This window comes from Eucalyptus grandis, chromosome 5 (assembly GCF_016545825.1).
Source record: "Eucalyptus grandis isolate ANBG69807.140 chromosome 5, ASM1654582v1, whole genome shotgun sequence".
NCBI lineage: Eukaryota > Viridiplantae > Streptophyta > Magnoliopsida > Myrtales > Myrtaceae > Eucalyptus > Eucalyptus grandis.
The window spans coordinates 30,145,153-30,160,539 of NC_052616.1; the positions used below are offsets into that span (position 1 = coordinate 30,145,153).

A 15,387-nucleotide genomic window follows, 5' to 3' on the forward strand; every position below is an offset into this window, starting at 1 on the left:
GATCATTTAAAAAATCCTATGGTTATGCTTCGCCTAGTGACATGGCCGGAAATCATATAGGCCAGCTTGAAAAACACATCAACTGTGATTAAGCTTTGAGATTCACATTAGTTGTAATTAAGCCCCGAAATAGAACTAGTGTTCCTGATTTCTAGGTTTGATGATGAGCACAAAAACTAAATCACAATCGAATATGCCGGCACATTAACATAGATTATATTTTGGCTTCAATACTTTTCCGAACAACATTCACGTGATGCCAAAATGATCAAACGCTTGATCCAATTTTTCACAAATAGCATGCTACAAAACAAATTCTCTATATCTTAAAATCTATGCGGTGAATGAATACATATAAATTTCATTCACAATAAAGGAAAATGGAAAATTTCAAATAAGGGCTTGAAATGCCATAATTTTCTAAAATAATGGCCAAAAGTGGATATTTTCTCAAATAAGGCCCGAAGGAGCTAAATCGTATTAAATAAAAACTTTTGGTAGGCCAATAACTATTCTGGCCATCGAGAAGGGTATTTTAGTAAATAAAAATTATAAGTGTATTTTTTTATTGTTTTTCTTCCCTTTTTTTTTTTTTTATCCTTTTTCCTCTTCCTTCCTCCGACATCGTTGTGCCTCATCAATGGTCAATGGAGGACAGAGGCCTCGAGCAAGGGCTACCCTCATCGGTGTTGGGTAAGGACGGCCCTTGCCTAGGCGGGCGAGGGCGAGGGCGGTACAAGGGTGACCCCTCATCGGATCTGGTGAGGAATGCCCTCGCTTGGTCGCCCATCACCTGATCTAGCAAGGGCAACCCTCACTCTCGCCTAGGTTGGGTGGGTGAGGGTGACCCTTGCTAGCCCAAGTGATGGGGGCCCTAGTTTGGTGACATTTGCCATGGATGGCACAAGGAAGAAGGAAAAAGAAAAAGAAATAAATAAAAGAACAGAATAAAGATGCAAAAATTTTAAAATGTAAAAGATGAAAATGCCCTTTAGTTAGAGAGGTTAGGCTTTTCTTTGAGACTGATATAACCATTTTGGGCTCTTATTTCAAACGTGTTTCACTTCGGGTTCTTATTTGAAATAAAATTCACTTTAGATCCTCATTTGAGAAAATGAGAATAATTCAAACTCTTATTTGGACTTAAAAAAATGCCATGCAATGTTTACAAAACATAGAGTGATAAAAGTCACTTACCTCCTTTAATCACGAAGTCAAACTATACGGAGTCATTATCATAAATTATTGGCTTATAATAAGAACTAGACAGTCTTGGGCGAAAAAGGCAGTTTTGGTAAAATTTCAAAAATGTCATCCGAGGTTCGGTCTTAGGTTCGTTGGCCCGACACATATCAAATAGCTCAATGATATTTACTAGTTAGTATGTTACCATATAATTTCCCAGGATATCAGAAAATAATTTTTCTCGTGTGTTAGTCCTAAATTTGAATTCTCCAAATCTTAGAGTACCGAAATCTCCAAAACTTAGTTTCCATCAATTTCTTTCATGAGTAAGGGAATAACAAACGTTTAGATGAGTAAAACATTTTGACACGCGTAAACCTTAATATTGCAGAATTTAATTTAGTTTCAGACATTTCGATGTACACATGTATGTTCATTCAAAATACTTATACGCCAAAATTATAACCTAATATTCTTCCCAGCAAAAAAAAAAAAAAAACATAAACGTATAATTTGGTATCTATTGAGAGCAACAAGATTCCGAGTATACAATATTTTTCCAGGAATTACTGGAACTAGCAATAATTCGAAAATTTCCAGAAAATCCACAGAACGTAATAATGCATGTTTCACTCAAATCCAATTTGAGGAATGAGTCAACTCCTTGAACCGAGTTTGGTAGCTCTCTTGTCCGACTGCCATGGAGATCCGTTACCTCCTATGTAATTTCGGTATCAGATTGTTCCATTGCAATTAGCAATTCTAGTCCCCTAAAATGAACACCATAGACTTTTATGGATATATAGAACCATTGCCAATTGTTAGTTAGGCCACACTCAGATTTTATTTTATTTATTTACTGCGTGTTGTTGATCTTGATACAGTAATTCTTGCATTATGTTGGGGTCTTGAGTGTGTGTATTGTCGATCTTGCTAGTGCTGTCACTCTGTTACCTCATATTTCATGCTGAGGATCTGTTATTTTCCTATTCTTTACATTTTCTCTGCTGTACAAAGTGACAGGATTTGTATCTGGATAACTAGTTGTGCAGAAACTTCCATATTCGGTGGATGAAAATCTTGATACAGCGATTTGCCACCTTTAGCTGTAGTAGAGGTATCACAGAAGTCATTTCCTATATTAACATTCATGTAGAACAGTTTTACAGGGTTCAAGGGAGCATACGATGGCCAGAAGGGCTCACAACACGAGGATTATTGGGAAAGATTTTGTCATTTTTTGAAGTCTCAAAGTGGGTGAGTGTTCTGTTTGTCTCGTGATTACATAGTGTATCATTGCTTGGGCTTTTTTCTACTCTAGATGTGCATTTACCGTGAGATGTTGATTCATAAGCTCCTAAATCCTCTTCGACAGTGAGATGGCTATTCATTCGTGTAAATAATCTCAGCAACTGGATGCCGTTCTCCATGTTTTTGCAGCTTAAACAGGAATTTGCCCTGAAAATGTTACCTCCAACTCCTCCAAAGAAAATTCTGAGATTGAAAAGTAGGATACTTTTGGAAGAGGTATGCTATCTCTCTCTCTCTCTCTCTCTCTCTCTCTCTCTCTCTCTCTCTCTCTCTCTCTCTCTCTCTCTCTCTTATTTAGTGTGCCCCAGCATTCACTACAGAGGTGTTCCATGGAGGATTGGATGGAAAAACTCTTACCTGATATCGATCTAACACGATCTGCTACGGTAGCAAACTTTCTCGAGCTTGAAGCTGCAGCGAGATCATGTAGGTTCTCATCTGATAAATCCTCATCAGTTCTTTATTTCACTTTTTTTTTTTTTTTTTTAACCAAGACTGTTGCAGGACAGACGTTTGGGTAATGGTACGGTTATATGTTTTCCTAAATTTTGCAGAATTTGGTGAGTTACATTAGCAGAGCTCAAATGCAAATTCGATTGCCACCGGTGCAGTTCCACTGCTAACACAACCTGTAGCTGATGTAATCAATAGTGTTGCAAGTCCATCCATGTTGTCAGATCAGGGCAGTTATTCATCTTATGAGATATGTGAACTAGGATCAACAAGACTTGGGCATAAGGATTCTGCTGATCTTGGCATTGACAATTCTGAATATGAGTTGACCTATCCGGAAGCAAGTTTGATGCAGACACTCATTAATAAAATTTCATTTTGGAAAAAATAGAAAGATTTTCCTCGCTCAACGTACACAACTAAGGTGTAAACAGCATTTTGAGTGGCAGAAAGCCCCTTATGATAATGCTGCCATGGTCAAAGATCAGTATTACAAGGACTTCCCTTCTGAAACAAAAAGTCACATGGTTCATGCTCAATGACCACCATCAGAAATTGTTGGCAGCAGGGCGCGCATGACAACCATTCTGTTCCGAAATAATTTCGGAATGTAAATGATTTTTCTATTTCTATTTCTGAAGAGTTTCTAGCAAAAATAACCGTTTGATAACGACATAAAATTTCTTTTCTTTTAGACGGTGGCGGTGACAACCGACGACCTTTAATATAAAAAATAAAAATAAAAATGATTTAGTAACAAAAAAATAATGAATAAAATAAAATAAAATAAATAATAAAAAAATAAAACAAATTTATTTTATTTATTCTATTTATTCTATTTTATTTTATTTTACGAATAAATTTATTTTAAAATGAATACAAATAAAAAAAAAAAAAAATTATTTGGCAAAACACTCAAGGCAAATAAAAGTAAATTTATTAAATTTATTTTTAATAAACTAAAAATAAAATGATAAATAAAAAAATTTATTTATTTTAATATTTTTATTTTTAATAAAATGAGGAGAGGCGGAGGAGGAGGAGGAGGCAGAGACGTAGAGGAGATGAGGGAGGACTCACCAAAATTAGGGTTTAGTGAGATAAATTATTTCGATTTCTCTTCCGAAATCGGAAATAGAAAATTTTAGCTTCTAATTTCTCTTCTAAATCTATTTTTGAAATAGAAATCTATTCTAGAAATAGAAAAACTGAATAAGTTTATCAAACAAATTTCTCTTCCAGAAACAGGTCTGGAAGATAAATTTTGGATTGTCATGCACCCCAGCTCCAAAAAAGCGAGCGAAGTAGCTGCATTTTATCCCATTGCAAACAACACTATGTATCATCCTGAATTTCCCGACGTGCAGCACAAGGTTACAGTTTTCCAAGGGTGTTAGCTGTCCCTTTTCCATCAGAAGAGTGGCATGAGTTGAACAGAGTTCTCACAACAGCGCAACAAAGTTTATCTACAGCAAAAACAGACATAGAAGATCTCATAGCTGGATGGAATTAAGAGACTGCTGTAAGACAATTATTAACAACCAAAGTATCTTCTTTGCTCTTGGAGAATATGCCAAGTCTTGTATGTACCCATCATCTCTCATCAAGGGAAACGTTTGTTGCCACTCCACCATTTTGTATTTCGAGATAAGAGTTGTGATCAGCTTCTACGCAGTAAATTACTGGTATCTCTTTCCCCAGCTGGTCACTCCAAACTTCTCCCTGCAGTTTGAACATATGCCAGTAGTCATTTTGATAGTATCAGCAGGACAAATCTGATGTCCTCCAAGGATGAAAGTCTGTATGGATATATTTGATGAAATCATTTAGCCTTTGAAATCTTACGGTGTTCCAATCTGTTATTTTTTCTGTGTTGTGGAGCTTTTATATGGGATGCTTGAAGTGGAACTTGAAACCATGAGAAATATTGCAGAAGATGCTGACAGTCTTGTTCATTGACAATGCAACATTGAGGAAACAAGCCAATTCGGCAATCCATGGTGCTTTAAACATGCATGTCAAAGCCAAAGAAAAGGATGAAGATGATGAATTTGGTAATTAGCACAGTATCATTTCTCTCGCAAAATTTATTCTTTTATTGACATTTCTTCCAGAATTAGAATGGTTTGTTCAAATCAAACGGCGACACTCCATGACACCACCGTTTCAAGAAGTGGTAGTTTTGCATGTACACACTTATAAGTGTGTATATGATGATGCATAAGAAATGAGATTTTGCTAATGGATTTCAGCTTTATGGGATTGTAATCATCTTCCTTCTGTTGTATATTTGTAGAACCTCAGACAATTTCTTAGCATATGCAGCCTGTGTTGTTTTAGGTCTTTGAATTCTGATTAAACCAAGCCCAAATCCTTGATTAACATCATCGATGACGATTTCCATGAGTATCAATATATGAGTTGCGGATGCAAGAAGAGAAATGACTTGCTTACTTCTATTCAATGAAACTGAGCTCGTTCTCCAGCAATCCCTGTGGAGCTTGTGCATCCTGAAATATGGCCATGAACTAATCGATTAAGGCATATATGATATCCGTGAGCAGAACTAGAAAGTGCAAGAATAGTTTCTTTGCACTCTGTAGTGCTTTCAGTTTCGAACGGCATGCATAAGATTATACACAACAGATATCCTCAGATTTATCAACAACACAAAGAAAGTTAGAACTTCAGTGATTTGGGGAATTGATCTATGATGCACTAAGCCCCAACTCCAATCTCAAGCACAGTGGCTAATTTGCTGAAACCATGATAAAACAGCTGTACTTGCATTGATCCCCAAATTACTTGGAAATTATTCTTTATAAGACGAATAGCCAAATTAATAATTATAATAGCCATCAGACGTTAGTGCATCAAAATCAAGACAATAACCATGATTTCGATGCATTATACCAAGTCACATTGAACTTTCGACTACTTCATATGACCAAAAAATCATCCATAACGATTTCAATAATCCATTCTAACAAATTTTCAGTATAATGCCAAATTAGACCGTCCATTGGCGATCGAATCCGAATTACATCATCGGGGCATCATTTATTAGCTCCAGCCGGAGCTAATTTAGTTACCTACAAGTTCAAAGAAAACATATAGAGTCCAGGTTCCCACTATATGAACCAGTCTTTATGTTTTCGGAAAAAAGGAATACGATTTACATGACATTTGGAAAAAAAGAAAAAATCAATGTCGATATATGTGAGAAACAAATTCATTGTATGCTTTTACAGAGTATTTTTGGCAAATTTATGGGCATAAAATAGCTACAAGGTGGTCATACGAGATTCAACCATACGGAAATTTATCTACGATGCACCAAGCCCCCAACTCCAGCCTCGAGCAAATCGGCTCATTTGCTGAAACCATAATAATCAATTCTAGCTCCATCGATACCCCAAATTACATGAAAATCATTATGCATAAGACGAATAGTCAAATTAAGGGAAAAGTGCTAAAAAAGTCCTGAACCTTTTGCATTTGTGCCAATTTAGTCCTAAATATTTTTTGGTACCAATTAAATTTTAAACATTTTTTTACGTTGTGCCAATTCAGTCCTTTCCGGCTAATTTTGGCTGGATTTTACTGACTGGACGTCGGCCGGCTGATGTGGACAACTTTTAATAATATTTTAATATTTTAATATATTTTTTATTTTATTTTTTCTTCTCCTCCTTTTTCCTGTCCAGTGACTAGCTAGAGGCGACGGCCAAAGTGAGGTCGAGGTTGCCGGGCAGGCGAGGCCCGCCCTCACTAGATCTGGTGAGGGTCGAGCCTCGCCCATGGCCGGTGAGGGCGAGCCCTACTAGCCCGGCACGAGGCTGCCCTCGAGGCTTGGGTGGCCTTGCGCCGGGCTGGTGGGCAGCCTCGCGTTGGGTGGGCAGGGCTCGCCCTCACCGGCCATGGGCGAGGCTCAACCCTTGCCAAATCCGACGAGGGCGAGCCTCGCCACCTAGGCCTTGAGGGTGGCCTTGCGCTCGGGCGGGCGAGGCTCGCCCTCACGGCCACTGGCAAGGTGGCGGTGAGGTCAACCTCGACCTCGTTGGCCGTCGCCGGACAGGAAAAAGAGAAGGAAAAAGAAAAAGAAAATAAAAAAAGGAAAAAATAAAAATAAAACTATTAGAATATTAAAATATTATTAAAAGTTGTCCACGTCAGCGCCAATCAAGCCACGTCAGCCGGCTGGCGTCTAGTCAGCAAAATCCGGCCAAAATTGACCGAAAATGACTGAATTGGCACAACGTAAAAATGTTTATGATTTAATTGGTACAAAAAAAAAAAGGTTTATGACTAAATTGGCACAAATACAAAAAGTTTGGGACTTTTTTAGTACTTTTCCCATCAAATTAATGATCATAATAACAATCGGACAAAATTACACGAAAACAAAGAAAATCACCGTGATTTTCTGGTTCTTAGATTGCGGAAGATATTATTATTATTATTATTATTATTATTATTATTATTATTATTATTATTATTATTATTATTATTATTATTATTATTATTATTATTATTGTGAAAATATCATTACCCTTTTAAGTAATTAAATCAATTTTGTCTTTGCTAACACAAAGTCCCACTAAGCACTTTTTAAACAACGTGAACACCCATTATTTTATCCATTAGCACTTCTACCGTCATCATCCACAAATCATGATTTTAAACTTAAGGTGAACATGTATGCGTGCTTTAAACTGAATATTTCTAACGGGGACAAGTAGAAAATTGCTCAGAAAAAAAAAATCAGAAAAAGAAAATATATAGGAAGAAGAAACCGAAGAACTCAAAGGAACTTTTACCGACCGTAAGAGGAGCTGAGAAAATTCTTTCTTTCTCGAGTTGGTTGTTGATAGGGGTGAGCATGGTCCGGGTTGGTCCGGGCCACCCCCTAACCCTAGGACCAACCCATGCAGTGTCGGTCCTCAATTTTTAGGACCGAGGACCGACCCTATTGAGCTGGGACCAAGGACCGACCGACCCAATGGGTTCGGTCCGGTTCCGTGGTCAACCCCTGACTGATTGATAATTTTTTTTTTCTTCTTATTTTTATACTCCCTAAAAAGCAAATCTACAAATTCAAATTACACATCCATCGATAATGCGGTATTGTGCAACTAAACTATAAATACCAATACATATTTAGCAAATTTAAGATGACACAATAATAGAAATTTCGTACCTATTAACCGCTCATCGAGATATGGGGCAAGATGGAAAGTTTTTGTAATCATTTATCTTTAATATTCATAACACCATATGCAAAAGCGTTTTCCTGCATTTGATCATGTAGAGTCCACTCAACCAAAAAATGATCTTCACACCACTTGACTAGCAAATCACCGTAGCAACTGTAGTACCACTCTACTCTTCAAAAACTTCTACCATTTGACACAAATTGAAAAGCAAAGTGCAGCTGAAATTCATTAATAAAATACAATTAAACCATAAAAAATTCAAAATACTTAATATAAACCATGAACATATAACTTCACATCTTGTTAATTCACTTAAACTTCTAAACACTTGAAAATAAAACAAACAACACATAATTAATACTCAACAAAAGTTTTAAATTGAAATTACTATTAGTGCTATTGATAGAACATCTCAATATAACATAATATAACAGACATTTTATTTAGGTTTGAATATATAAAAAAATTATAAATAATATAATATAATATACAGGGTTGGTCCAGAGTTGGACCGACCCAAAACTCTTAGGACCGAGGACCAACCCGCATAGTGTTGGTCCTGGAATTTCAGGACCAAGGACCGGCCAGTCCCCTTGGGAACCGGACCCGGGGCGGCGGGGTTGGGCCGGTCCAGGGTCGGTTCGGGTCGACCCTAGACCGCTGCTCACCCCTAGTTGTTGATATCGGTATTCTATTATCTTTCCCAAGAGGCAGCGACTTATAACTGAATTCTGGTGGTCCCACGTGTCTGGATGATGTGGACAAGGCAACTTTTCTTGAAGTTGATCTGGGACAATCAAATGCCACAGCTTCTTTAATTTTGATAAATCAGGCAACTCTTTTAAGGAACCGCATCCATCGAAAGTCAATGAGACTAGTGATTCCAATTTCTCTAGACCTTGAGTCTCTATTAGCCCAGGGCAACCCCTCATACTCAACACTTGGAGCCCCTCTAATCTCGATACCAAAAGCCTCTCAAGCATTGCACTATCCTTTAACTCCAAACTATGGAGTTCCTTCAATTGCCGTCCAAGCAAATCATCAAATTCAACTTCCCTCAGATGACAATTAAGAAGGTACAAACTGGTCAAATTGGTCGAGTTGGAAAAGAGTGACCTTCCCATGGGTGACTTCACATCATGTAGAGTCAATTTTTCAAGAGTGGATGGAAGCCCCATTAGAGATTGTGGGTCAACACAAGTTATCTCAAGAATCTGAAGCCGTGAAAGAGTAGCCAAATTAATCGGAGGAAAAGTGACATCTCCAGTGACAAGTGTCAAGCTCTCTAAATAATTTAGCCTCTCAATCCACTCTATCTTTGGAACTCCTTGTCTAAATTCCAACAACCTAGGAGTGTCACCCCGTATATGAAGATGGACTAAGTTAGTTAGACATGAAAGGTCATGGGCTGTCCACAATAAATGAGATGAGAACTTTAACTCCTTCAAATTCACAGGGAGATCTGGCAATTGTTCAAGTTCATTACACTGATCCAAATGAAGTTGTCGCAGATGAGAAAGCTTATTAATAGTCGTGGACAATCTCCTTATCTTGCTCTTTGTCATCTCTAGCTTTGTACAAAAGGATAGACCCCCAATTTCACTTGGAATTTCTCCCTTCATATTTCCACAGAAATTCGCATGTAAAGCTTTCAGATTCTCTAGCATCCCTATGACCTTTGGTAGCTCTCTAATGGCACATTCGTCTAGACAAAGAATCTTCAATTGTTTGAGATTTCCAATAGAAGTAGGTAATTCTATGATATCCGTCCCGCTTAAATCTAGCTCAAGCAAAGACTCTATCTCTCCTATTTGGTCCGGTATCTTCTTTATATTGGTTTGATGAAGACTCATCTTCCTCAACTTTTTAAGATTCCCAATAGAAACAGGCAATTCTATGATTTTTGATTCGCTCAAATCTAGCTCAAGCAAAGACTCTAGCCCTCCTATTTGGTTTGGTAGCTTCTTTATATCAGTCCAACAAAGACTCATCTTCCTCAACTTTTTAAGATTCCCAATGGAAATAGGCAATTCCGTGATATATGTGTCCCTTAAATCTAGCTCAAGTAAAGACTCTAGCCCTCCTATTTGGTTCGGTAGCTCCTTTATATCAGTCTGATAAAGACTCATCTTCCTCAACTTTTTAAGATTCCCAATAGAAATAGGCAATTTTGTGACTTCAGTTCTGCTGAAATCTAGCTCAAGCAAAGATTCTAATCCTCCTATCGTGTTCGGTAGCTCCGTTATCGAAGTGTTACAAAGACTCATCCTTCTCAACATTTTAAGATCTTGGATGGAATCTGGAAGTGTTCTAAGAAAATGACATTCATCTAAAGACAAATACTCCAAACGTGTCATCTCTCCAATGGAATGATGAAGTTTTTGAAGTTGCATCCCTACTATTTCTAGCATTGACAGGGATTTTAGACCACTAAATACCAACAGTAGTGGAAAAAGGTCAGAACTGTCATTATGTGAGTCATACCAAGTGTTGATTTCCAAGTGTTTTAGGTGCTCTAGTTTAGAGAGAGAGATATCAACCACTAGTGAGTTTGTGCACTCTTTAATGACCAATCTCTTCAAATTTGAGCATTTCGAGAAGTTGGGAGTCCTTTTTAAGTTTGGACAATACCCGATCTCCATAACTTTTAAGTTCTCGCTCACCTAACAAAAAAAAGGCAAGAATCAGCCAAGTCAAGAATGGGAAATTGGTAAGTTTGGTTAGCAAGAGATATGAAAGTAAACTACATGGCGTGATGTTCGTACCAGACATGACCCCCATCCGGTCCAATCTTCAGTAATGTCATCACTTGAAAGCTCGAGCACAGCTAACTTCTCGAGACTCAAATTCATCACATTTAATTCCAAAGGACAACGATGCCAAGAGAGCCATGTTAACTTGGAGAGAAGATTCTTAAAGTCTCCTACCAAATTCCCACCCTCTAAATCCAAGAATCTTAGATTGGGCAATTTTGAAAGTTCTTCACTTGTGAAATTGTACTCTTCAGAGAGTCCTGTTAATTTTAGTGCTACAACTTTGTCTGTCCCCTGGTGATAGGAAAAAGCCTACATGAACATTCGAATTGCCTGACAAACATGGTGCTGCACAAGTCTAAGGAGCTTTTTATGTTTAGCAATGAAACACACATTAGTGCTTCATACAAATCTAAATTGAGAAAAGAATACAAAAGTGATTCTTGTAGTTGAAAAGAATGATTTATCTTGTATAAAGCTTAATAATGTTTCTAATCCATCAGTTGAAGCAAACTTTTTTGTCGCAAGATGATAATAAAGAACTTTATTACTACTTAGGGAAAAATTGTCCAAAATGTTCTAAACTTATTGGATTTTTGCCAATTAAGTTCTAAATCTTTTTATGTTATGCCAATTTAGTATATTTGGCCAATTTTGCCTAGGAATCACTAATGTGGATGACAACTGTCAATTTGACACGGCTAACGTTGATGTGTACAATTTTCAATAATATTTTTTTTCAATTTTTTTTACAATTTTTTAATACTTTTTCTTCTTAAACTAAGGCTAGTGAGATTGTTGGCCAACCCTTGCCTGGTCTGGGCAATGGGATGGAGGCCCTTGCTAACCAACTTCTTCACCAAACCAGGCAAGGGTTGCCGACCTAGGGTAAAAAAAAAAGAAAATAAATAAATTAATATATTATTTAAAATTGTTCATGTGTGCGTTCGCCATAGCATATAAAACGACCAATGTCCACATCAGCAATTTTCGGCCAAAATTAGTGCGGTGAACTCAATTGACAAAACGTGAAAATGTTTAGCACTCAATTTGCAAAATTGAAAGGTTTAGTATTGAGTTGACAAAAATGCAATAGGTTTAGAATTTTTAAATAATTTTCCCTATCATTGAGTGCCAGACCGAATTCATAAAAGTCTCTTGAGTTTATAACCCCATTGTAATTATATGGATCAAATCCTGATTGTGCATTCTACAAAATAAGGATCAATATTTTAAAAGGATTTGCTTTCATAATAGTAAAGATATTCAATCCACTCATAAAGTCTCTAGTATGATGTTTGAAAGCTCTACCGAACAATTCACAAAAGATTGCATATTACAATTATTCACTTAATCTATTACCAAATTTCAAGTAAGAGGACTCATTCCAGAGTAACGTTGCTAAACTTGCTAATGATTTCCAACATAGCAAAAATGAATGAAATCAGGCTTGAAAAGCTTTGATAGCCTTGGAAGTCTCAATGTGGATCTGGTTTAATATAATTTGCTGAACAACCTTGTATTTAATGTATTCCCAAAGTGTTTGCTATTAGTAACTTTCACGTTGTAACCTTTTAGATATGATTTGTAATGGAATTACCATCATGAATTCTTATACAAACCTTTTTCTTTTTCTTTTTCTTTTTTGTCAAAGTAAAAGTTAAACAATATATATATATATACCAGCAAGAAACTAACTCCACAACCTTTGAAAAATGCATGGTTGATTTTTCCTAAAGAAAATGGTAAGGTGACAATAACTTACCTCTTTCATCCGAACCACATCAAAGGCAATCCTAGGCTCCCACAACCTGCTACGCTTCTTTGGAAAATTGACATCTTCACGCCGAACAACTTCTCTTCCAAGATCTTTAAGTTGATCATGCATCCACAATGTATCATCTTTTGTTATCTTTATCAAAGACATACGGGTAAGGACAAGTAGTTCACTCCTTGGAAAATAGTTGGAAGCTTTCCACATATAGTATGGGTGGAGTCTATCTTTACCAATGAAGAAACATGCGATATCAAGAAAGATCTCTCTTTGATGAGGTTGTAACATGTCATAACTAATTTTTAATTTATCGAGGACTTCCGGGTTGGGCACCAAATCTAACTTCTTCAAAGTGTCTTTCCAAAAAATTTTGCTCTTGCAATAAAGTGAGGAACCAATAACCTCGAGAGCTAAAGGAAGTCCACCTATTTTCGTAGTAATTTTCCTTGAGCTATCAACCAAGTCCTGTGGTGGGAAATCCATCCTGAAGGCATGTTTACTAAAAAGCTGAAGAGCGTGGAAAGAATCCAATTCTGTCATTTTATAGATTGTAAACTCTTGAAAATGTGCTTGGAAACTACTCTCTTTGTCCTCCTCTTCGATTGGCAAAAAGTTGATATCCCTTGTTGTAATGATGATTCTGCTTCCTGGACCAAACCAATCACTCTTTCCAGCTAGCTTAGAGAGTTGATCTCTCTTATCCACATCATCGAGAACAAGGAGAACTTTCTTATCACGAAACCTTTCTCTAATTGTGTTAATCCCTACATCAACAGAATTGTGGATCCCTATAGATCTGCCTTGGAGAATTTCTGATAACAACTGTTTTTGTAAGTCAACAATTCTACCCTGTTGCGTAGATTCACGGATGACTAAAAGGAAGCTACAACCTTGAAATTGATTGGAGATTTGATTAAAGACAGCACTTGCGAGAGTTGTCTTACCGACACCGCCCATTCCATGGATGACTAGGTAGCAAACATCATGAGAACCTTCATTTAACATGTCCACGATAGCTTCAACACGATCATGAATCCCAACTAAATGATTAGGCAGATTTCTCATTCTTTTCATTAGCTTGGTCAAAACCTCATCAACAATAGTGTTGATGATTTCACCCTACCTTCAATATTGACATACAAGTCTTAGCATGAAACATAGGGCAAAAGAACTCTCAAGTTGAGCAATATTCTAGACACGGAATCAAGCGGATTTTTAAATGGGCGAGGTTTAATCAAATGGAAGCTAACTTTCTTTACTGAAATGAAATCTTGACTAATAAAAAATTAGATCTATACTATATTTGGACGAGTGGTTCGGGAACAGAAGATAATAATTGCCGGGGGAAAAGGAAAGAAATTGGATAAACCAATATACTGTGATTGGTGGAAGTAATTAAAACAGAAAACAAATGGGAGAAAATTCTATTCCTTATTATAATCTCACTTTTTTTATTGCTCAAGAAAATAAATGAACAAAAGCATATTCCAAAGTCATATTCTTACCCTTTGTCCTTCATGCCCCAACCCTTGATTCTTGCGACCTCGGTCAAAGCTTCCTTCCATCGCCGAATCTCATCGAGGCCAAACTCCTTCTCATGCTTCTTCAGAACATCAAGGTACAATCGAGTTTTGAGCTTTACATCATCGGGATTCACGTCATAGAATATGGGTAGAATCACTTTGTCATTCGCTTTGCTTGAGCACTCTAGTATGTATGTGAGCTCGCGAAGACACCACTTACTAGTCGCGTAGGTCCTAGAGAAAATGGGCAAGTATATTTTGGAGGATTCAATGGCATGCAGAAGTTTGCCTGCAATCTTTTCGCCCTTTCGGATCTCTTCATCGTCTCTGAAGACACGAATCCCAGCTCCGACCAAGGAGTGATAGAGGCAATCGGTGAAGTTGAGGCGGGTATCAGGGCCTCTAAAACTCAAAAATACCTCAAATTCGGCCACCGACAACAAATTGCCATCATTGGCACAAGCAAACTTCGTCATCGTATCTGAAGAGTCCCTCTTTCGCTTCATCCTTCTTCAGGAGCTCAAAATCTACACCGGATCTGATCACAGCGGGATGTGGAGTCCTTTCTAAATCTGATCTGAGATTCCTCAAGAGGAATCAGCAAAGCACCAGAAGCAGGAGAATTGCAAAGCTCTTTCGCTGTCTTTCTCGGATTCGTTTGCTTTTTACTCGGCACGGAAAGGAAAAAGAATGGCGACGACTTTGGACAGTCTTAGCCTCCTCCAAAGTGGCGGAATCCAACTTGATCACGTTATGCTGGCACTAAAAAAGGTTGCTTTACACCGTTCGTTCTTGTGCAATAATACCTCATTGAAATATGAGATCGGTCGGCCACAACACGTCCACGTCAACGAATGGTTCCTACTTCCTACTGCTCTTTTCAAATATAAAATATGAATTACCTCTTTCTCAGTTAAAAGGTTTTCCCCCGATAATAGGCCTGCATTTGACCAAGAAGAAAAGAAAAAACGATAATAGGCTTGCACGCATTTAGTTGCCGCGCCAGACCCGGTGCGGAGTCATTTCCCTGTCTCTCCTGCTTTTTCTCCATCCGAAGGATGAAGACTGACGCCTTCCCTCTCCCTTCCTCTTGTAAGATCAAAATTTCAGGTTCCCTCGTCTTTGTTCTCTCCGATGCATGCTCGCTCGCTCGGCGTTCGTTCTCATTGTGT

At 37.6% G+C, this 15,387-nt stretch overlaps 1 protein-coding gene and 1 long non-coding RNA gene across 2 annotated transcripts; both read right to left on the reverse strand.

The window, feature by feature from the left end:
* Positions 1-4,263: 4,263 nt before the first annotated feature.
* LOC104425577 lies at positions 4,264-7,822 on the reverse strand. Its single transcript, XR_005551160.1, has 3 exons — positions 7,774-7,822; positions 5,404-5,459; positions 4,264-4,671 (listed from the first exon to the last, which is right to left on the reverse strand). It is a non-coding gene; the product is annotated as an uncharacterized LOC104425577 (long non-coding RNA).
* A 152-nt stretch (positions 7,823-7,974) lies between these two features.
* On the reverse strand, positions 7,975-14,691 carry LOC104427552 (disease resistance protein RPV1-like). Its single transcript, XM_039313590.1, has 5 exons — positions 14,236-14,691; positions 12,684-13,811; positions 10,931-11,230; positions 8,824-10,828; positions 7,975-7,985 (listed from the first exon to the last, which is right to left on the reverse strand). The coding sequence occupies exons 1-5, from the start codon at positions 14,689-14,691 to the stop codon at positions 7,975-7,977; spliced, it is 3,900 nt and encodes a 1,299-aa protein (XP_039169524.1).
* Between the last annotated feature and the right edge of the window lie 696 nt (positions 14,692-15,387).

Excerpts from the sequence above, each read along its gene's own strand:
- LOC104427552 (XM_039313590.1), bottom strand. The coding sequence starts at position 14,691 with ATGACGAAGTTTGCTTGTGCCAATGATGGCAATTTGTTGTCGGTGGCC. Across the intron at positions 13,812-14,235 it reads GGAAGGAAGCTTTGACCGAG|GGTGAAATCATCAACACTAT; the intron begins GTCGCAAGAATC and ends TATTGAAGGTAG. Across the intron at positions 10,829-10,930 it reads CCGGATGGGGGTCATGTCTG|GTGAGCGAGAACTTAAAAGT; the intron begins GTACGAACATCA and ends TTTTTTTGTTAG.